General features: G+C 49.0%; 1 protein-coding gene across 1 annotated transcript; it reads right to left on the bottom strand.

Moving 5' to 3' along the window:
* Nucleotides 1–4,851: 4,851 nt before the first annotated feature.
* LOC146403677 (thymosin beta-4-like) lies at nt 4,852–4,986 on the bottom strand. The gene has a single exon (XM_085024290.1). It carries the CDS (start codon nt 4,984–4,986, stop codon nt 4,852–4,854), a length of 135 nt encoding a protein of 44 aa, XP_084880416.1.
* Nucleotides 4,987–22,153: the final 17,167 nt, after the last annotated feature.

Below are 22,153 nucleotides of genomic sequence, written 5' to 3'. Positions count from 1 at the left end.
GTGCTTGTATTTGACAAATCTGTTTTTCCTGTGGGGCTGTGTTTGCCTTGGAGGCAACGTCCTGCATCTCACCACGTGTCAGAGGTGACTGTTTAATGCCAGCAAAAGAAAACAAGCTTCACACCGCGCGGAGCTAAAGGTGAGGTGACAGCTGGCTAATGGTTGATGATTCACCCGGGTGGACGCTGAACCAGCGGTGTGAAAAGGACTGCCACCCAAGGGCTGTATCAAGTCACAGATGAGAACCGGGCTTGGCTGCCCCCAGAGCGGAGAGAGGGATTGCGACACATTTTTCGCTAACCTCAGCTCCGAGGAGCCCGGCACTTGGGGAGTGAGGTTTAGGGAAGTCAAGCGTCCTTCAGCCTTTTTCCCAGAACAGCTGGGCTTGTCAGAAGACGCCAGTTCTAATTTCACTCTCTTCCTTCCCAGCTCTGTGACCTCAGGTGACTCCACAAAGTCCACTGCGTTTCAGTGACTTCACCTGTAAGAAGGAGATCTTACCCCCTGCCCTGCCCGCCTCCTGGGGCTGGCTGTCCAGAGCCCAGGGGATGGCACATGGAAAGGAATTAAGTGCTAATGGCCAAAGCCTGGCTGGATGCTTGGGGAGCTGAGGACCTGCCTTGGCCCCTGTCCCTGCTTTCAAGACATTTAGTTCGTTCAAATACGTGTGAATGCATGAAAATGTAATAATGCAAAGTACCAATCAAGTTCATAAAGGCTTGCCTGGGGGGCTGGGAGTGGGGAGGGACCAGGTTTGAGAGTAGAATAATTTATTTTTCCAAAATACACATTCAGGATTTCCCATCATGGCTCAGTGGTTAATGAATCTGACTAGGAACCATGAGGTTTCGAGTTCGATCCCTGGCCTTGCTCAGGGGGTTAAGGATCCAGACATTGCCATGAGCTGTGGTGTAGGTTGCAGATGCGGCTCGGATCCCGCGTTGCTGTAGATCTGGCGTAGGCTGGTGGCTACAGCTCCGATTCGACCCCTAGCCTGGGAACCTCCATATGCCCCAGGTGCGGCCCTAGAAAAGACAAAAAAAAAAGACAAAATACACAATGCATTTAGTCTTTTTAAGGAGAATGATAGAGTCAAATTGTGCCTCCAGCTTAATGAGGCAGACACAGACCTTCAGGAGGTAAGAGGAGTGAGAAAGTCCTGGGGGCATCAGTGGTCAGAAAAGACCTTGTGGACCTGGCACCTTGGGCCATGAAGAAGGGACCAGTTTGGATGGACAGGAGACAGCTATGGTGACGGGCGCCAGCAGGAGCCAATGCCCCGTGACTGGTCCCAGCGGGGCAGGAATGAAGGAGGGGAGGTCGGGCTGGTAAGGAGCCAGATTCATCCTGAGCCTCAAGCACACAGAAGGAACCACGGGATAAGGGTCAATTTACTCCCTGAGTGTGCAAGGCCTGTAGCAAATACTAAAAATGTTAACACACGGTGCATTTGAGACAGCAGAGAAAGAAAACTCTCAGGTTGACCGAGGGCAGGGAAAAAGCTAAAACCATGAGCAAAAAGACCCAGGGAGAGTTAAACCACAGAAGCTATAGAAAGAAGCCGTGCTGAGGGATTTAATAAAATTTCCACATCTTAAAAGTGTACTGGGTGGGGTCTGGGAAGTGAAAGAGTTGTTTGTGTCATCCTTTTCTCCCCCAAGGAAACCAACCAAGGGCCACTCAAAACTCAGGCTTTGGCTGATGGAGGAAGCGAAGAGGGAGCCACACCTACAGCATGTGAAAAACTCTGACCTCTTCCCTCTCTGACCCAAGAGCCTTGCAGGAGATGGGCTCGGAGCTCACGATGAATGCCAACCTGGCCGGGGGTAGACAGGGGGCTGAGGGCTGGTATCCTGGGCTGGAGTCCCCTTCTGGGGCCGCAAGCCTGACTTTGGGATCAGGTGCACATCCCTGACCTCTCTGAGCCTCTGTCCCTGAGATGACAGGACAAGAACCCCTCACAGCCTTGAGCAGAAGTGGAAAGGGTGAAATGAGTCAGGGTACCACTCTCTGTCCTTGTTTATTCACAGCACCGACAAGTCACTTGGCCATGGCCATGGCAGTGAGAGGAGTTCCTCGGGAGAAAGAGCGCTTTTTCTGTTGGTTCCCCTGCAGGCAGCCTCCTGCCTGGACTCTTGGTGCCAAGATGAAGTATGAAACTCGGGGACGAATGCATGAGTTAACAGGCTTCTGCGGGTAGCCTGGGCACCACCCCACACTGGCTGTGGGAAATGCGTCCCTACTTCCAGGAGTTCCACCCGACAGATTTCCCAAAGAACACCTGACCCATGTCCGCCAGATGGAGGTCAATGCCAATGACATAGCCAACACTGTTGCTTTGGATTTGTAGATCTGACCTCTGATTCTGAAATACATGCGTGTGCAAATGAGGAGGAGGGATGTGAGAACACACAGCCGTCTTAGATGTCGTCTATTCTTGGAAATGCTAAGGCAGTTTTCTCGGGGGACCCAGCAATAGCAATTGCAGATCCCAGATCTAAGGGTCTGAATCCCAGCTCTGCATTAACTTGGAGATGTGTACTTGGAGCAAGTTTCTTTCTGTCCCTTGACCTCAGTTTGGGCATCTATAAAATGGGGGAAGTCATTACAAAAAATAAACAAGAGTATGTAAAGCAAGAGGGCCGAGCCTGGCACATTACAAGTACTCAATACATGGAGCTATTTTCATCGGAGCAGCTTTCACCTCATCAATCTTTATTGAGTACCTACTATAGGCCTAGCATCTAGGCGCCGAACAAAACAGGAGAAGTGAGGGGAGATGGACAATGAAGCAGGCAGAGGAGCAAAATGTAATAGTGTGTGGATCATGACAAGGGTCAAGGAGAAAAATGAGCAGGCATGCGAGTTCCCTGGTGGTCTAGTGGTTAGGATTCAGCACTTTCACCACTGTGGCTCGGGTTCGGTCCCTGGTCTGCGAACTGAGGTTCCACATCCAGCCACTGCACACTAAGGCCAAAAAAACAAAACAAAACAAAAAGAACCACAGCCACAAAAAAATAGAGCAGAGCAGGGGGAAAGCATAGAAGTTGCAAATGGGGTGATTAGGACAGGCCACTGGATGGAGAACGTGGTGTTTAGGCACAGATTGGAAAGAGGTGAGGAAGCCCCATCCATGTGGATGTGGGGGAAGCCTAATCCAGGGAGGGGCCCCCCTGCCTCCCCGCAGCAAAGCTGCTGCTGCTGCCCTGGGCCTCCACTCCCACCGCTCCCGCCCGCTTGCTCCGGGCTCCCTGCAAAGGGCTTTTTCTCAGCGCAGCTGTTCCCCTCAAGCACCCCTCATTCCCCCTATTCTGTCCCATCTGCCTCTTGCTTTTCCCGCCACTCTGCCTCAGGCCAGACAGAATGTGCCGCCTTCCCCAGAGCTCCAGGCCCTCGCCTGTCTGGCCTGTGCAGGTGCTGTTCTCTCAGCCTGGACCCTTCCTGGCGGCCTCACTGCCTCTCCTTTTCACCTGCCAGCTCCTCCTCCCCCTCCAGCTCACAGCTTCTCTGGCCTTGCAGCCCCCCATCCTCAACAGTCTCAACAGTCTGCATTGGGCATTTTGTCTTTGGGTTCCCCCTGCACGAAACTTAGGGATGCACTAGAGGGTGGATTCCTTTGGAGCAGAGTCTAGCGCTGCCACGTGGGAGGGTATTTGGGAAAGGAGCAGAGGAAGGCAGGAACTTGTCTCCACCCCTGGGGCAGTGCCCCTGCCAGCCTCCCTTGGCATCTGTCTAAGGACCAACCCCCTCCAGGTCTCAGGTAAAACGGCCCTCCAGGGTAGCACACTAGTGGGGCGTTTCCCTTTCCTCCAGCAGCTTCCTGTGGGTGTGGGTGGAGAGAAAACACAGCCTTCCCCTCTAGGGAAATGAAGAAGGGTAAGTCCTTCCTGGGGCGGTTAATCAATTACAGTCCTTTACTACCCCAGGGGGTGGTTCCAGGACCCCCAGGGATACCAAAATCCAAGGATGCTCAAGTCCCTTGTATCAAATGGTGCAGTATATGCGTATAACTCCTGTATAGCTTCCCATATACTTCAAATCATCTCTAGGTTACTTTTAATACCTAATACAATGCAAATGCTATGTAAATAGTTGCCAAGGGGCAAATTCAAATTTTGCTTTTTAGAAGGTTCTGCCATTTTTTTCTCCTGAATATAGTTTTCATGTGTTAAAACTTTTATTTGCATGTTAAAAAATTGTGCCTTCCAATAATTAAAGTCATTCACACAACAACAAAAGTGGCACTCTGATTAAGCTGCATTTTATAGCCCACAGAAGACCTTGGATTAGCTTACTTTTTACTCTGGATTTCACCCAGCTTCCTCCTTCACTGACATGCAAGTTCTGTTCCTTCCCTGCCAGCCACACAGGCAGATGCGAGAGGCAGGCGCAGACTTCATGTCAGTGGTTCTCCATTCTCTGCTCTGAGAAAAGGGGCGGCACAGTCACGTAAACTTGATTCAGTTGCCAAGGGGGTGGTGGGGAAGGGCATGGGATGGACTGGGAGTCTGGGGTTAATAGATGCAAACTATTGCATTTGGAGTGGATGAGCAATGAGATCCTGCTGTGTAGCCCTGGGAACCATATCTAGTCACTTGGGATGGAACATGACAGAGGATAATGCGAGAAAAAAAATATTTATGTATGTATAACTGGGTCAATGTGCTGTACAGTGTGGACGGAACACAGTATATCGGCCATAATGGAAAAAATAAAAATCATAAAATTAATTTAAAAAAAAAACTTGATCCATCCTCTTTGGATCTTACAAAGTGAGACAGCTAAAAGAAGTAAAGTAAGAAGGCAATGCTTGGGGAATGAATGTACAGTGCGCATCAGCGGCACGAGTCTTTATGGCTCGCCTGCTTGCTTTTCCGGTTCAATTGTTTCTTTTGAAGGCAGTGGATTTTTCTCTTGCCTTTCTGTCTTCTTCAGTTTCGACCTATTGAATTTCTCAATCTCAGCCTTGTTGGGTTGGTCAGACATGGTTGCTGAGGAAGCGGAGTGAGGCGTGAGTGAGCAGAGTCCTGTCTACGCAGAGGTGCTGCTGAGTTTCCCCTGAATATTTTCAATCCTTGGTTAGTTGAATCCGCAGAAGCAGAACCTATGGGTGCCGCATCTGGTCCACAGAACAGCCAAGGGGTTTTCTTCGTCACCATGGGTGACATGAAGGAAATTATAGCACTCTAGAATGATCTTGCCTTTGGTCAATATCAAGAGGAACCCCAAGATTAATGCAAATGGAAGCAAATCTCAGAACAAAATATAATGAGAAAGACAGAGAAAGAAAAGAAAGTAAGCCCTGAGGACTAGCTCTGTGAGTGAGAGCTGAGGCTTGCTTCCCACTCTCATCAAACAAGTGCTGGAGCCTCGCCCCAGGCCAGCCTCTGCCAAAGCCCTGAGCATGGAAAGATGGGAGGGTCCCTGAACCCACAGGGGGAGGAGGCATGGGTTCAAGGGGGGGCAAATGATGAAGGGTTCAGGAGAGCTTCTAGATGGTCATATCTGGGTATGGACATAATTTCTGCTCTGCCCTATCTGGGGGTTGGGAGTTGGGGCGAAGGGGCAATGGACTTGTGGCCTCAGAAAGGACTTCTGGAAGGATGTTCTGTGTGTTCTACATTCAAACATCAGAGGTCTCACTCCATAGAACTGTCAAGAACCGAGGAGGGGTCCAGAACAACTTTGGGCCTTATGATGACTCTGGTACACCAACCACAGGCGCCCTCTGGGAGCAAGGCATTTGGTCCCCCATCCCTTTCACTCACCACCTCCCCCACCCCACCCTGCTGCCAGGAGCTCTAGCCGCAAGGCTGAGTCCCTCTGCCTTCCCCAGGGGCGGCTGTCCTCTGAGGACGGGTGGTGAGCTTTTTAGAGCCACCCAAGCTCCAGAGCTGGACTGGGCTGAGGCCTCTGCTGCAGCAGCATCACCCAACAATGTCTCCTTCCACCTCATCTGCTTCCTCCCCTCCCCCCACCAATAGATGTGATTCCCAAGAGCCCTCCCTGAAACCTACATGCAAATCTCCATCTCAGAAACTGTTTGCAGGGAACCTGACACGAGACAAAAGCTGACGCATCTCAGAACTGTTACATACACTGTACATCAGTTCTATGATAGGGCCCTCGGGCTGCGTGGGCTGGCCCGGGAACCCATGTGACTGTCACCGCACACCTGCGAGAAGGCATTCAGAGTGCCACCCACACTACTGACTTCTAATGACCTTTGAGGACAGAGAAGGTCAAGGCCATCACCACTACCTGGGGAGACATGGATCTCAGAATTTTCAGGCAGGAAAAGTCCTCTTTTTTTTCTTGGCATTTCTATCCAGTGATTGGCAGCCTTTACCATCTAGAAGTTCTTCCTTACTTCAAACTGGACTCCCTCCTTCTGTGATCTATCCCCATTTCCTCTCCCTTTTCCTCTATGGAAATGTGTCCTTGTCAAGAAAGAAAGTTAAAAGGGAACAAAGACATACAGTTTTCTTATTAGGATGGACGCCCACAGTTTAGGAGAGTCAGGGGAAAGAGTTCAAAATAGGACAACGAAATACATTTGCATGGCACCAACATCTGAAACTGGCTTTTTAAAAAAAAAGGTAACCAAAAGAGTGAGTGCTTCTTTTGTCCTGTGTATTAAACTCTGGAGTATTAAGAATATGCTGGAGGAGTTCCCTGGTGGCGCAGCAGGTTAAGAATCGGGCAAGGTTTCAATCCTTGATCCCAGGAACTTCCATAGGCTGTGGGTGTGGCCAAAAAATAAAATAAAATGGAGAAAAAAAAGAATATATTGGGGACCCTACTCAGAGATGGCGTGGTACAGGGAGCTCTGCATTTGGAGTCTGACATCATGCATTCAAAACCTACTTGCCACCTGCCAACCGTGACTGCGGGAAAGGCTTTTTGCCTTTGAGCCTCAGTTTTCCTTCTTGTACACAGCTGCACTGGCCGGGGTCACTGCCTTGTTGAGACAGTTAAGTTGAGGACATGACTGAGCCCAGTAAACCAGGAAGTACTATCACAGTGTGACTGGTCAAGACTGAAATCTAGAAGAATTTCTTGAGCAACTACTTGGTACAGTCCCACCACTTTTTTTCTTTTTCTTTCTTTTTTTTTTTTTTTTTTTTTTTTTGAGAAATTGACAAATTGCTACTAAAATTCTTAAGGAAATTCAAAGGACCTAGAACAACCAAACAACTCTGAAAAAGAGCCAAGTTGGAGGACTAACCTGACGTCAGATCCTATTGTCAAGCTGTAGTAGACAGGACAGTGTGGTATCGGCCTAACAGGAGACAAATAGATCAATGCAATAGAAAGAGAATCCAGGAGCAGAACCATATATAGATGGATATCTGATTTTTTTTTTTTTTTTTTTGGCTGCCCTGCAGCATATGGAGTTCCCAGGGCCAGGGGATCAGATCTGAGCTGCAGTTGTGACCTATACTGCAGCTGCAGCAACACTAGATATTTTAATGCACTGTGCCGGGCCAGGGAGCGAACCTGCGTGCTGGTGCCGAAGTTGATCCCGTTAAGCCTCAATAGGAACACCTGATTTTTTTTTTTAACATGAGGGCACAAAAGCAGTTTTGTGGAGAAAGGATAGTTTCTTTCTTTCTTTCCTTCCTTCCTTCTTTCTTTCCTTCCTTCCTTCCTTCTTTTTTTTTCCTTCTTTCTTTCTTTCTTTCTTTTTCTTTTCTTTCTTTCTTTCCTTCCTTCTTTTTTTCTTTTTCTTTCCTTCTTTCTTTCTTTCCTTCTTTTTCTTTTCTTTCTTTCTTTCCTTCCTTTCTTTCTCTTTTCTTTCTTTCTTTTTCTTTTCTTTCTTTCTTTTTTTCTTTCTTTCCTTCTTTCCTTTCTTTCTTTCTTTTTCTTTTCTTTCTTTCCTTCTTTTTTCTTTCCTTCTTTCTTTCCTTCCTTCTTTCTTCCTCTCTCTTTTTCTTTTCTCTCTTTCTTTTTCTTTTCTTTCTTTTTCTTTCTTTCCTTCCTTCTTTTTTTCTTTCCTTCTTTCTTTCTTTCCTTCCTTCTTTCTTTCTCTTTTTCTTTTCTTTCTTTCTTTCTTCCTCTCTCTTTCTCTTTTCTTTCTTTCCTTCTTTCTCTCTCTTTTTCTTTCTTTCTTTCTTTCCTTTTTTTTTTTTTTTCTTTTTAGGGCTGCACCTGCAGCATATGGAGGTTCCCAGGTTAGGGGATCTAATTGGAGCTGTAGCCACTGACCTAAATTCCTATGTCCAAGACCTAATCCCCAGTGTGATGGTATTTGGAGGTGGGGCCTTTGGGAGGTGATTAGAGTTAGAGGAAGTCTTGATGGGGTTGATGCCCTTATAAAGGGATGAAGGAAACAGGACACTTCTCCTTCCCTCCTGCCTTTCCCTCCCTCTGTCCCCTGTGAGGACACAGTGAGAAGGCAGCTGCCCACACAACAAGAGGATCGTGCTTGCCAGAATCAGGCCCTGCAGGCACCTTGATCTCAGACTTCCAGCCTCCAGAAGTGAAAGAAAATAAAATCCTGCTCTTTAAGCCACCCAATCTGTAGTATTTTGTCATGGCCGCTTGAGTGGACTAAGATAAGGCCACAATTTAAAGAGATGGATAAAACCAAGTGTTTCCAGGGAACTGGAGGAGCTAGAATTTTCATACACAACATGGTATAACCACTCTGGAAAACAGTGTAGCTGCTTCTTATAAGGTTAAATTATATTTATCATGAGCCAGCCATTCTTCTCCTAGGAATTTGCCCACGAGAAATGAAAACATACGCCCACACAAAGACTTGTTCACAAATATTTGCAGCAACTTTATTGGTGGTGGCCACAAACCGGAAACCACCCAACTATCTATCCACAGGTGAATGGATAAACGAAGTAAGTGCCTCTATCACACAGGCTACCAGTCCCTGACCAAGGCAGGAGCCCCTGGCCCGTGGGTCAGATGCTCAGCACCCAGGGTGGAGGCCTGGGGGCTCCTGGCCAGTGATATTCCTAGGGTCCTGACTCTCTGGCCTAGAGCTGGTCCAATCCTGCACCCTGGGCCTCAGAGACTGCCTGGATGCTGCAGCAGAGGTGGCAGCTGGTGGAGGTCTAAAGCGAGGGTCTGACTGCTGACATGGCCACTGCTCACCCTACAACCTTGAACTGATCCCTGAGTCTTTCTGGCACAATGGAAACGTGATTCTCACTCAACCTAGCTTCCTCTGGGATTCCCCTTGACCCCAGGCCCTCCCATCAGAGCCTTCCCACCCTAGGCTGTGTCACCTTGATATCTCGTTGCTCTTCGAGAGCAGCGACCGGCTTGTTCACCACTGTCCCCAGCGGTTGGCACACAGTGGGTGTTCAACATGTTTGTCAATTGATCAAGACAGCCACTCTGTGCTAGGCACTTGGCATATGACAGCTTATTTAATTTCATTTCCTTTTCTTTTTTTTTTTTTTTTGGTGAAAGTAACAACACTGGGTCTTTAACTTGCTGCACCGCCAGGGAACTCCTTTGTGTAATTTTCTTTGTAAACAATCCTGCAATGCGGGTCTCATTGTCCCCATTTTACAGATAAGAGAACTGAGCCTGAGCCAAATGACTCAAGTTATCCAGGGACACTTGGCTGCTAAAGGAGGTGCTGGAATTTGAACCTGGCTCATTAGACTCCCAAAGTCCCTGAGTTTGCTGCCACGCTGGGAAACACTCAGCCTCTACTGAGGGGACAGCCTTGTCTGATCTTTCCCCACACTGGCTGGACCCCATGAGGCAGAGTCTAGCAAGCGCATAGCAAGGCTCACCTCGCCCCCAGCAGGGGTGTCCCCGAGAGAGCTCTGTGGCTGACAAGGGGTGAGCTCACCATGTGGAGTGGGGTGTGTAGGGCTGGTGGCTGGCTGGTGGCCTAGAGTTTGCCAGACTGGTTCGTGTTTGGGGTGTGCCACCTGCGAGCCTGGTTGGGTTTCTTGAAGGTTCCCACGGAGCTTGGCTTTTTCTGGGACGGATCTGATGCTGTTTTTCCTCACTGGCTGACCCCTTGGGAGGCCTCAGCCTCCAGCCCAACCGAATTACTCAGGGGAGGTCAGAGCTCATCATTATTTGACTAATCCTCATGTGGCAACACACTGGCGACTGTTTTCTTAGCACCAGGCAGAGGCAGGGCCCAGTGAAAGCTTTCTCCCTGCAGCCTTGCCCCATCTGGGTCTGCCGGCTTCGAGCAGGGCGCCTCCTCCCTCCCAAGCCCTGGGAACCTGCATCCTCCCCTCGGCAGGTTCCTAGGGCAGCAGTAATAACAACCACGCACGTGGGGGCTTAGCTCAACCGAAATTGGTTATCTTGCTGTTTGGGAGGCCAGGAGGCCAAAGTCAAGGTGTCAGCAAGCCTTTAAAAATCCTTCCTTGGCTGTTCCAGCTTCCGGTGGCCCTGGGTATTCTTGGCTTGTGGCTGCATCACTCTAATCTCTACCTCCCGTCTTTTTTTTTTTTCTTTCTTGGCTGCCCCCATGGCATGTAGAGCTTCTGGGCCAGGGATTGGATCCGAGCTGCAGTTGTGAGTTCTGCTGCAGCTGTGGCAATGCCTGATCCTTTAACCCCCTGTGCCTGGCGGGGGCTCAAACTGGCATTCCAGCACAGCAGAGACGCTGCCAACCCCCTTGTGCCACAGTGAGAACTCCTCCTCTGTCTCCCTCTTCACGGCTCCTCTTCTCGCTCTCTCTTTTTTCTTTTCTATGTATTTATTTTTAATCGAAGTATAGTTGATTTACAACGTTGTGTTAGTTTCAGGTATAGAGCAAAGCGATTCAGTTCTACGTGATTTTTGATTCTTTTCCATTATAGGTTATGAAAAGATACTGAATATAGTTCCCTGTGCTATATATAGATCCTAGTTGTTTATCTATTTTATATATAGTAATGTGTATCAGTTCACCCCAGACTCTTTGCTTTTTTTTTTAAGGCCACACTGACTGCAAATGGAAGTTCCCAGGCTAGGGGTTGCATTGCAGCTACAGCTGCCGGCCTACTCCATAGCCACAGCAATGTGGGATTCGAGCCACATCTGTGACCTACACCACAGGTCACGGCAACGCCAGATCCTTAACCCACTGAACAAGGCCACGGATCAAACCTGCATCCTCATGGGTTCATTATAGCTGAGCCATGATGGGAACTCCTTAACTCCAGATTCTTATTTTATCCCTCGCCCTTTTCCAAACCCTTGGTAGTCATGTTTGTTTTCTTTGTCTGTGAGTCTATTTCTGTTTTGTAAATAAGTTTACTTGTGTCTTTTCCTCCCTATCTCTCTTATAAGGACTCTTACACGGGATTTAGGGCCTACTGGGATAATCCAAGATAATCTCATCTCAAGACGCTTAATTTATAACACTTGCAAAGATTTTTTCCAAATAAGTTCACATTTACAGGCTACCTGTGGAAAGTTCTTTTCAAGGTGCCACCATCAACCTACTCCATCCCAGAAGCTGCCTCTGTCAGAGCCAGTTAATGGCACAGACGCTTCCCTCTTTGCTAGAGGCTTCTCATTGCGCTCTCCTATTCAGGCTCTCTCTTCTCTTGCTGGGTCTGTGGCCACAGACATCTAACTAACATGCCCCATTTGCATTTCCTCCTCTCACTCTTTTTGCTTCTCTGGGCAGGGCAGGGCAGGGCAGGGCAGGGCAGGGCGGGGGTAGTACCCCCCCCCCCCAAACAATCTTGATATTGTTCCTGCTTCAGACCTTTTAACAGGACAAGTCTAATCCCCTTGGCGTGGTGTTTGAGACCCTGGCCAGCCACTCAGCTTCTTGTCCAGGTCTCTGCCTACACCCTTCACTCTGACCCGTGACCATCCTCTCACCTTGAAATGACTTTGCTCATGCCCAGCCGACCAGCCAGAACCTCGGGAAGGTCTTGCCAGCCCTGGCAAGTGCCCTTGTCACTCATCTGCATTATCCCCTGACACGCCCCCTAGGGCCTCCCTCATAGAGTTGGAGCTCCTAGGGGCTACAAGGGAACATCCTGTACCTTCGTGGCTGCCATCATGGTTGCACAAACTTAGCACAGAGCAGGCGCTGGTTAAGGGTCACTGTGGCGTAGTGATGGTAAGTCACCCAGGGGCAGAGAACCTGCTTAACCCACTGGTTTCATCTTGACAGCAGCATCTTTTTATTTTCACACGTCTTAACGTTTGGGAATGGAGCTGCCATGATACACGGGGGAGTGAATTGAAAGAGCTTGGCTTTTGAAATCAGACGTCACTGTAGGGCAAGCCTTCCTTGGTCACTTACTCTCTGTACAAACTGGGAAGGTCTCTGGATTTTTGGGGAGTCTCTGTTTCCTTCATCTGAACACTGGGACTGATTTTGCCTCCCTCAAAACGGTGGCAAACTGAATATAGACTTAGCATCCGACCCAGAAATTCCACTCGTAGGTATTCACCCAAGAGACATGTGTCCACACAAAAACTTATACACAGATGTTCACAGCATCGTTCAAAATAGGCAAAAGGTGGAAACAACCCACATGTCCATCAGCGGATGAATGGAGAAACAACGGAATAGTACTCATCCATGGAAAGAAATGAGGTAAGGATACATGCTACGACACGGATGGACCTTGAAAACAATGTACTAAGTACAAGAAACCAGCTGCAAAAGGCCACAGATCGTATGATTCCATTCCTTGGAAATGTCCAGAGTTCCCAACTCTCTAGAGCCAGGGCCTCCCCCGCCCGGGGAAGCTGCCTTACACAATTTTCCCCAAGGGTTTTTTTTTTTCTTCCACAGCATGTGGAAGTTCCCGGGCTAGGGGTCAAATCCGAGCTGCAGCTGCCGCCTATACTACAGCTGCAGCAATGCCAGATCCGAGCTGCCTCTGCGACCTACACCACAGCCTAACTCACGGAGCAAGGCTGGGGATCGAACCCACATCCTCATGGAAACTATGTTGGGTTCTTAACTGGCTGAGCCACAATGGGAACTCCTCCCCCAAAGTTTTAACCAACCTGCTTGAGGGGCTCAGGGTTGGGCAATGGTGGCCGTAATGGAGAGTCCATGTGACCTTGGGTGGGTCTGCTCCCTCTCCTGCCGTCCCTTCCTCATGTGTAAAATGGGAGTCATGACGGCTGCCAACCCCCGCCCCAGAGGGACAGTGACAATGGATCTCAGAGTGAAAGGGCTTTAGAGCCTGTAAGTACCACCCCTACGTCCCCACTTCCCAGGGACGTGCAGGGAGGACATTGGAGCGGGAATGCGGCTGCTCCATAGACCTGCTTACTTGTTTCTCCATCCCCATGTCCGGTCTGTGGGCTCTGTGAGGGCGAGGACTGGGCCTTTCTTGGTCACTAAGGATGCTCCGTGCCTGGCATGGCGCCTGGCACAGAGGAGGTACTACAGAAATTGTGGGAATAAGAGAAAGACCGAATGACTATGGAAAAGAGGATCAAAAAAGGGAGTGCAGGTTGTTTAACATGTCCCCTGAGGGTCTAAACCTCCCCCCACTGCTGTGGGTGCCCCGCACCTCACTGTCTTCCCTCCCCCGGTCAGAGTAGCCTCTGACCCCCGCCCACCTCTGACAGCTCCTCGTCCACCTGCCCGACGAGTGCCAGGGCCTCTCGTCGGCATTCACGCTTCATTCACGTCTTCGTTCACATCTAAGCGGGGCTTGACATCCGTAGATGCTGCCAAGTCCTTTTCCGAAGCGGTTGCCCCTGTTTCTCCAATGGATGCGCGTCCACACGGCCCCCCATCGGCATCAGGACTTGCTGGTGCTAATCCTCCCTTTCACTTTACTTAAACAATTCTCGGGAGTTCCCGTGTGGCTCAGAGGGTTACGAATCTGACTAGTGTCTGTGAGGATTTGGGTTCAATCCCTGGCTTCGCTCAGTGGGTTAAGGATCCAGCGTTGTTGCAAGCTGCAGCATAGGTTTGCAGATGCCGCTCGGGTTTGGTGTTGCTGTGCCTGTGGTGTGGGCCAGCTGCTGTAGCTGTGATTCAGCCCCAGCCTGGGAACTTCCACATGCTGCGGGTGCAGCTGTAAAAGGAAAAAAGAATTCTCAAAGACAAATTTTAAAAGGCAGGTGTTCTCTGTTTTCTAACACTCATAAAAATGAACAAATACATGTTAAAATGAAAAGGATCCATTCGAACACCACCTCAAATCAGGCAAAGCAGCCTTGGGGGTGACACATGTGTCCCCTTTGAGGACCTGCCCTCTCCGGGCTGGCCCTGCTCAGCTGCACCCTCAGGGTCTCCTAGGCTACGGGGACTGCGAGGTGTGCTTGGCACCCTGGGGACTCTGTACAGCCCTGGGCCCTGCCCTCTGCTCGGGCTTTCCTGAGCTCTGGCCTCCAGCAGACACCTGGGAGCTGCCACCACAGCCCTTCACCAGGACAGACAGGCCTTGGAGATACTGTGGGTCAGGTTGCAGAGCAGCGCTATCAAACGAATATCACAATAAAACGAATCGTACGAAGTTTTTGGTCTCCCAGAACATGTAAAAGTCATGCCTACACCATACTGTGGTCTACTACGTGTGCAAAAGCATTATGCCTAAAAAAACAATGTATGTACCTCGTTAAAAAATACAAAGGAGTTCTCATCGTGGCTCAGTGGTTAACAAATCCAACTAGGAACCATAAGGTTGTAGGTTCCATCCCTGGCCTTGTTTAGTGGGTTAGGGATCCGGTGTCACTGTGAGCTGTGGTGTAGGTCGCAGACACGGCTCAGATCCCCGAGTTGCTGTGGCTGTGGCGTAGACCAGCGGCTACGGCTCCTATGGGACCCCTAACCTGGGAACCTCCATATGCCACGGATGCGGCCCTAGAAAAGACAAAAAGACCCCCCCCCCAAAAAAAACCAACCAAACAAACAAAATACAAGAGTTCCCACTGTGGCTCAGCAGTTAATGAACCCAGCTAGTATCCATGAGGACGATGGTTTGATTCCTGGCCTCACTTAGTGGGTTAAGGATCCAGCATTGCCATGAACTGTGGTGTAGGTCGCAGACATGGCTCAGATCCCACGTTGCTGTGGCTCTGGCATAGGACAGTGGCTACAGCTCTGATTTGACCCCTAGCTTGGGAACCTCCATGGGTGTGGCCCTAAAAGATCAAAACAAAACAAAACAAAACAGCGGTTCCTGTTGTGGCTTAGCGGTGATGAACCTGACTAGTATCCATGAGGACCAGGGTTCAATCTGTGGCCTTGCTCAGTGGGTTAAGGATCCGGTGTTGCCGTGGCTGTGACAGAGGCTGGCAGCCATAGCTCCCATTTGGCCCCTGGCCTAGGAACCTCCATATGCCTTGGTGCGGCCTTATAAAGCAACGAACAAAACAAAAACAATTACAGAGATCATTAATCACACACCACCATACCTGAAATGAAAACAAGGAAAAAGATGAAATATTGCAAGAATTACCAAAATGCAACAACCTAGAGCCATGACGTGGGCCGATGCTGTTGGAAAAATGGCACAGACAGACTTGCTCGATGCAGGGCTGCCACAAACCTTCAATTTGTAAGACAAAACCCCAGAAAACCCTCCAGTATATGTGAAAGACAAGAAAACAAAGGGCAATTGAACAAGGCACAGGCGCTGGTACCTCAGGGAGAGTTTCATGTCCAGCCCTGCCCCCTGACCCAGTCTGGAAATGGGCTTGCCCTCCGGTTAGGGGCCCAGTCTCTCAGCTGTGCTCCCCTGGGCCCCCTCTCTTCCTCCTGCACCCATCCCCACACAAGCCACCCGGATCTGGGTCTCTAGCTACCTCCTTGCTGGTGCCACTGTCTTCATGGGACACCTGCCCTCCCTGTTGGTGGCACTTTGGCAGCAGCTCCTAAGGGACTTCCCGGCCTCCAAGAGTCCTGCCCTTTTTTGTCCATTCCCAGGAGGCAGCCAGAGTTAGTCCTAGCAAAAGTCTACAACTTACTCTGACACTTAGGCCCTTCTAAGCATAGCTCTGCCCCCTCCACATTTCCTCCTATTCCCCCCCACACACCCCCACCCTGCCGTCACCAAGCTGCCCGCTGTGTCTCCAAGCCTCTGCTCAGGCTGAACCCTTGGCCTGGAATGCCCTCCCAGTCTCTGTGGGATATCCGGAATGCGGCCTAACTACCACCTCCTCCAGGAAGTCTTCCCTGATCTCACCAACCCCCCATGACCATCTCAACTGGGTTTATTAGGCGGCCCTGCTCTGCGCCTCCAGGGCCCCCTGCTTCTCTCCACGCTCCACTGAGCTCATCCGCAATGACTCCAGCCTGTCTCTCTGCCCCAGAGTCCAGCACTGAACTGAGCAGGAAGCCCACTCTTCTGCCCCAAGACTTTAAACCTCCAAGACTTTAAACCCCTGTGGCAGGAAACAGGTTGTCATCATGGCCTGAGGGACAGTAGGGCCAGCTGGGAAGAGGGTGGTTTCTAGGGGGCGGGGGTGGCAGTGGGGGGGACCTTCTCACATCCTTAGCAGCTGGTTGGAATGGCTCAGGGCAGGCGAATGTGGGAAATATGACTGGTATGCAGGCTCCAAGCTGCTCCCTGCCCCTCCCACCCCCCTTACATCTCAGCTCACGCAGATCGGCTCTGGGGGGCAGGGCTGGACCCCACACTCTCCGACAGGCCATCCGAGGGGCGAGAAGTCCCAGTTTTCATGTTGTCACAGAAAAATGTCCATGATACTTATAATACCTATTCTGCCTTGGTGGAGGTCATGAATTCCGTATTTCATCCACTGAGGCCACAGGGAACAAGCTGGGCCTGCTCTATCTGGGAACATGGGCCCCTGGGCCACTGCCTCTAATCGGGAAAGTTCTGTTGCATCTCCGAGCCTCAGCTTCTGCCGCTGGGAAAAGGTGTGTAGAGCCACCTGTTGCATCCACTTTAGAGGGCAGGTGGAGGTGAGGTTCAAAGGCAGGGAAAGCGTGGGAAAGCCCTTTGCAGACTGGAAAGGGATCACAAAAGGGGAGGGTCGCTGATGTCATTATCGCCATTTGAGGCCCTGAATGCACTTCCTGGTTTCACTGGCTTCCAGGACATTCCCCGGGAGCCTAACAATGGCTCGTCCGTCACTTAGATTAAGGACAAAGCGCTGATGTTCTCATAGCATATTAGAAGCACAGTTAATTGGGGAAATATGTGACACATTCAGAGGACACTTACCCCAGCCTCTGCCGCCCTGAATAACTCCTAGGTGGCTGAGTAATGGCCTGGCCTCCGAGCCCCTCGGCCCTGGGGTGCCCTGTGCCCCCTCAGACACAAAGGGCAGGACCTTCTCTGTCTGGCACACAATGCCCAACACCGAGGACCCAGGATGCTTCTAGGTGCCCACAAAAATGGGTCAATTTTCATTTCTTTTAACATCAGAATACAATGTAATAGTAGAACAATAATGAATACATTCATCATTCTACCAATAGTCATAAAATATAATTTCGACTTAATTATACATTTATTTGAAGGAGAAAGGGGCCTGTGGAGGCAAATGATCGAAGGCCCGTGAGAGTCACATTGAGGTCCTGACAGCGCTGGGCCCAGGGAGCAAGGCGTGTCCTTTCCACGTTTTGGGGCCACTTCACTGGTGAAAGTGGATTGCAAAAACGGCCCTAAGCATCCCTTACTACAGAGGCAGTCTGTTTTCCCAGCCCTGGAGTCTGGGCCGGCCCTCTCACTTCCTTCGGACAATAGCCTTGGCACATGTGCCATGGGCTGAGTCTCGGGCCTCGGCCTCTGGAGGCCCTGCAGGTAGTTTCCATTCTCTTGCTTCTGGAACCTTGGGACCACCATGTGAAGAATCCTGGACTAGCCTGCTGGGCGTGGAGGGACACCGGCTCAGCGCCTCTGTCACCCTGGCCACAGTCAGACCATCCATGGAATCAGAGCTGTCCAGCTGCCTGTGGATACTGACGATGATCCAGGTGAGATGGACAGAAGAACGGCCCAGCGGAGCCTGGCCAAATGGCGGACCCACAGAACTGGTAGCTAAATAAATACTTGTCTTAAACCACTATGTTTTGGGATGGCTGGTTATGTAGCAAAAGCCTAATTAATGCAGCTGCCTTCTGCCCTGAGAAAGGATGTTTCCACGAGGAGGCATGGGCTGTCATTTCATCTAATCTCAATGGGACAAGGCCTAACGGCTCAACTGGACCGGTGTTTTCCAAAAGAAGTGTAATGCAAGCCACAGATGTGAGTATGTGCGTAATTTCGTTTCATTTTATTTGGGAGGGGGTTCCTTTTTTAAAAAAAAAATTTAACTGTTGATTTACAATGTTGTATTAGTTTCAACTGTACAACATATATTCGTATATATATCTGATTTATAAATATAATTTTTTTAATGGCCACACCCACGACCTGGAAGACCTCAGCCAGGGATTCAATCTGAGCCGTAGCTATGGCAACACTGGATCCTTTAACCCACTGTGCTGGGTCAGGGATCCAACCCATGCCTCTGCAGCAATCCAAGCTGCTGCAGTTGGATTCTTAACCCGCTGAGCCACAGTGGGAACTCCTATACATATTATATGATTTGAATATGGTTCCCTGTGCTATACAGGAGGTCTTTGTTATTTACCTACTTTATATATAGCAGTGTGTATCTGTTAATGCAGACTCCTCCTAATTTAACCCTCCCCTCCACCCCTTCCCCTGGTAACCATAAGTTTATTTTCATGTCTGTGAATCTGTTTCTGTTTTGTTAATGAGTCCATTTGTATCATTTTTTAGAGTCCAGCATATGTGTTATATTTTATTTTATTTTTTCTATTTTATTTTATTTTATTATTTTATTTTATTTTTGCTTTTCAGGGCTGTGCCCCGCAGCATATGGAAGTTCGAAGGCTATGGGTTGAATCCAAGCTACAACTGCTGGCCTATGCCACAACTACTGCAAGGTGGGATCCAAGCTGTGTCTGTGACCTACACCACAGCTCATAGCAACACTGGGTCCCAAACCCGCTGAGAGGCCAGGGCTCAAGTCACATCCTCATGGATACTAGTTGGATTCGTTTCCACTGTGCCACAATGGGAACTCCTGTAATTTTAAATTCTTTTGAAGACATATTGCTGAAAGTACAAGGAAACAGGGAGATTAATTTTATTATTTATTTTGTGCCTTATTTTTCAGTCACGTAGATCTACATGTTTCAAAAGGAAAGATGTCTACAAAAAAGCGGAAAAGGCAGGTTATTTTAAAAAGTAGATTAATTCTAATAATATATTTTATTCAAACCAATATATCCAAAAATACTAAAATTTCAACACCTAATCAACAGGAAAATTCTTCATGTGATATTTTACGTTCTTTCATTCAGACTCAGTCTTTGAAAGCCGGTGTGTATGTTACACTGATGATATAACTTGATTTGGACCAGTTCAAGTGCTTTCTATAAAGGCTCTCACAGCTGGTGCCTACCATGCTGAACGGCACAGAGCTAGACCAGTGTTTCTGACTATTTGGAATTCTGTCACTAGTAAGCATTTCTGTCACAATTTTGGAGCCCAATATTACCAAAATTTTATTTGGTAAAAAAGGACTTTTAAAAAAATAAAAAACCCCAGCAACCATCAACTGTTATCATCACATCATAATAGAAAGCATTTTAGGTGTTCCCTGGCGGCTCAGTGGGTTAAGGATCAGGCATTGTTACTGCCGCAGCTCAGGTCACTGTTGTGCCATGTGTTCAATCCCTGGCCTGGGAATTTCTGCATGCCACAAGCATGGCCAAATAATAAAAATAAAAATAAGAAAATATAAAATATAAAAAAGAAAGCACTTTAGCTGCTCCAAAATATAGAAAGGCTATAACCTCCGATAAAGGATGTCTTTAATTATTTTTACATTAATTTTATTAAGCTGTAGTTAACACACAAGACTGGGTTCGTTTCAGGTGTACAACATAATCATCTGATATATATGGGTGTGTATTTAAGATAATTTTTTTTGTTTATTTATTTTTTCTTTTTTGGCCACCCCATGGCATATGGAGTCCCCGGGCCAGGGATCAGATCTGAGCCACAGTTGTGACCTACACTGGAAGCTGCGGCAATGCCGGATCCTTTAACCCACTGTGCCAGGCTGGGGATCAAACCTACAACCTGATGCTGCAGAGACACCACCAATCCCGTTGTGCCACAGCAGGACCCCCCCCATATTCTTGTGTATGATGAAGTGATCTCCACAGTAAGTCCAATCACCAAAGGAGAGCTTTACGCTAAACACAGTTAACTCTAAGGAAAACTTACCACGCTCCTGTTATTTTTCTTATTTTGCCACAGGCGAGAGAAAAGGTCACTCAATTCTCCTAACTGTAAGTCTTGTCTGTTGGTTCTTAGAATCGCCTGGAAGAATCTTTAAAGGTACGGTGCTCCACTCTAGGTCACTTAACCCGAACCGCAGGTGAAGGGTGGGGGTGGGGGCAGACATAGGTGTTTAAAATTCTCTCCCTGAGTAATTCTAATACATAGTCTGGATTGGGAACCAGCCCCAGATTTATTTAACCTCTTTCTTGCTCGCTTGCTTGCTTTCTTCCTTCCTCCCTCCCTCCCACCCGCCCCCATCTCTTTCTTTCTTTTCTTTTTATAGCCACACTTGTGGCCTATGGCGTTTCCCAGACTAGGGGGCGAATCAGAGCTGTAGCTGCCAGCCTACACCACAGGCACAGCAATGTGTGTGTGTGTGTGTGGGGGGGGGGGGGGTCCAAGCTGCATCTGTGACCTACACCACAGCTCATGGCAACGCCAGATCCTTAACCCCCTGAGCGAGGCCAGGGATGCATCCTCATGGATTCTAGTTGGGTTCCTGATCTGCTGAGCCACAAAGGGAACGCCTAACCCGTTTCTTTCAGAGATGGGCCAGCTGAGGCCAAGAGAAAGGAGTGAGTTAGTACCAAAGCCAGAAGGAGAACCAGGGCTCCGAGGCCCCCAGACCCAAGCTCTCCTCCCCCAGACCCTCACTTGCTGAACCAGGAAAAGGAACGGGAGCCAAGGGGCTCTTCCCTAGGTTTGCAGAGCAGTAACTCTAAGGGAGCCAGCAGCTGAGCTCAAGGTCAGAGAGGTGAGCGAAGAGAAAAGAGGGTGGCACTCCCAGATTTAAAATCTCAGATCTTCTATGGAAAAATAAAATCCTGACGCAGCCCATATAATAAACCTCCACCCGGGAAACCTAACTGACTTTGTTCCTGCTGTTTCTTTTGGCTCATGCACGGTGGGACTTATTGCCTCTGTGAGAGATGGAGCAACCTTTGTTTCTCCCTAACAGGCCTCCTGATTATAAGTGGAAATAAAAGAGAATTCAACTGACTCTATTTGCAGCTGGGATCCGGGCTCTGCCGCTGGTCAGCAGTGTGCCCTTGAGCAAGTCACTTACCCTCTGTGAATGAGTTCCTTTGTCCCGTGGTTCCTAGGAGATGCGAATCATGCCTAACACGGCCTGTGTATCCCAAGACAGGCGGTAAATTCAATAAGCAATAGCTATAGTTCCCTTTGTGGCCTAGTGGCACTTTCACTGCTGCAGCCTGGGTTCCATCCCTGGTCTGGGAACTGAGATCCCACTTCAAGCTGATGCATGCTGTGGCCGAAAGAAAAATAAATGATAGCTGTGATTATCATGTCAGTTATTTTATAAATATGGTTTTTATGTGCCAGGTACTGTCTTAAGAACTTTATAAATATTTACTCATTTAAAATGTCTCTTGACAGCCCTATCAGATGAGCACTATTATTTATTTATTTATTTATTGTGGCTTTTTTTTTTTTTTTCCACTTTTTAGGGCCACACCCATGGCACATGGAGGTTCCTAGGCTAGGGGTCGAATCGAAGCTACAGCCGTCAGCCTATACCACAGACACAGCAGTATGGGATCTGAGCCGCATCTGTGACTTACACCACAGCTCATGCAATGCCAGATCCTTCACCCACTGAGCAAGGCCAGGGGTCGAACCCACAACCTCATGGTTCCTAGTCGGATTCGTTTCCGCTGCGCCACGACAGGAACTCCGAGAAGAACACTATTATTACCCTCACTTTTTAGACAGGAAGACTGAAGCACAGAGTGGGTGAGTCCCTAGCCAAGGTCGCACAGCTGGACAGTGGCAGAGTCACGATTCCAAGATGGGCAGGATTTCAGAATCCTTCCTCTCGAGTGTTCCCTGAAGTTATTCACCTTCTTTTCTTCCTTCTTTTCTCCCTCTTGGGCTCTACCTGAGTCCAG

The sequence above is a fragment of the Sus scrofa genome, chromosome 4, assembly GCF_054392235.1.
Source record: "Sus scrofa isolate SSC_HxYL_T2T_F1_AM1 chromosome 4, Sscrofa_HxYL_maternal_Yorkshire_Landrace_v2.0, whole genome shotgun sequence".
Lineage (NCBI taxonomy): Eukaryota > Metazoa > Chordata > Mammalia > Artiodactyla > Suidae > Sus > Sus scrofa.
Note: the sequence above shows the minus strand (reverse complement) of the source record. Positions and strands in the feature narration are given on the sequence as shown.

Coding starts and splice junctions, on each gene's coding strand:
- LOC146403677 (XM_085024290.1), bottom strand. CDS start 4,986: ATGTCTGACCAACCCAACAAGGCTGAGATTGAGAAATTCAATAGGTCG.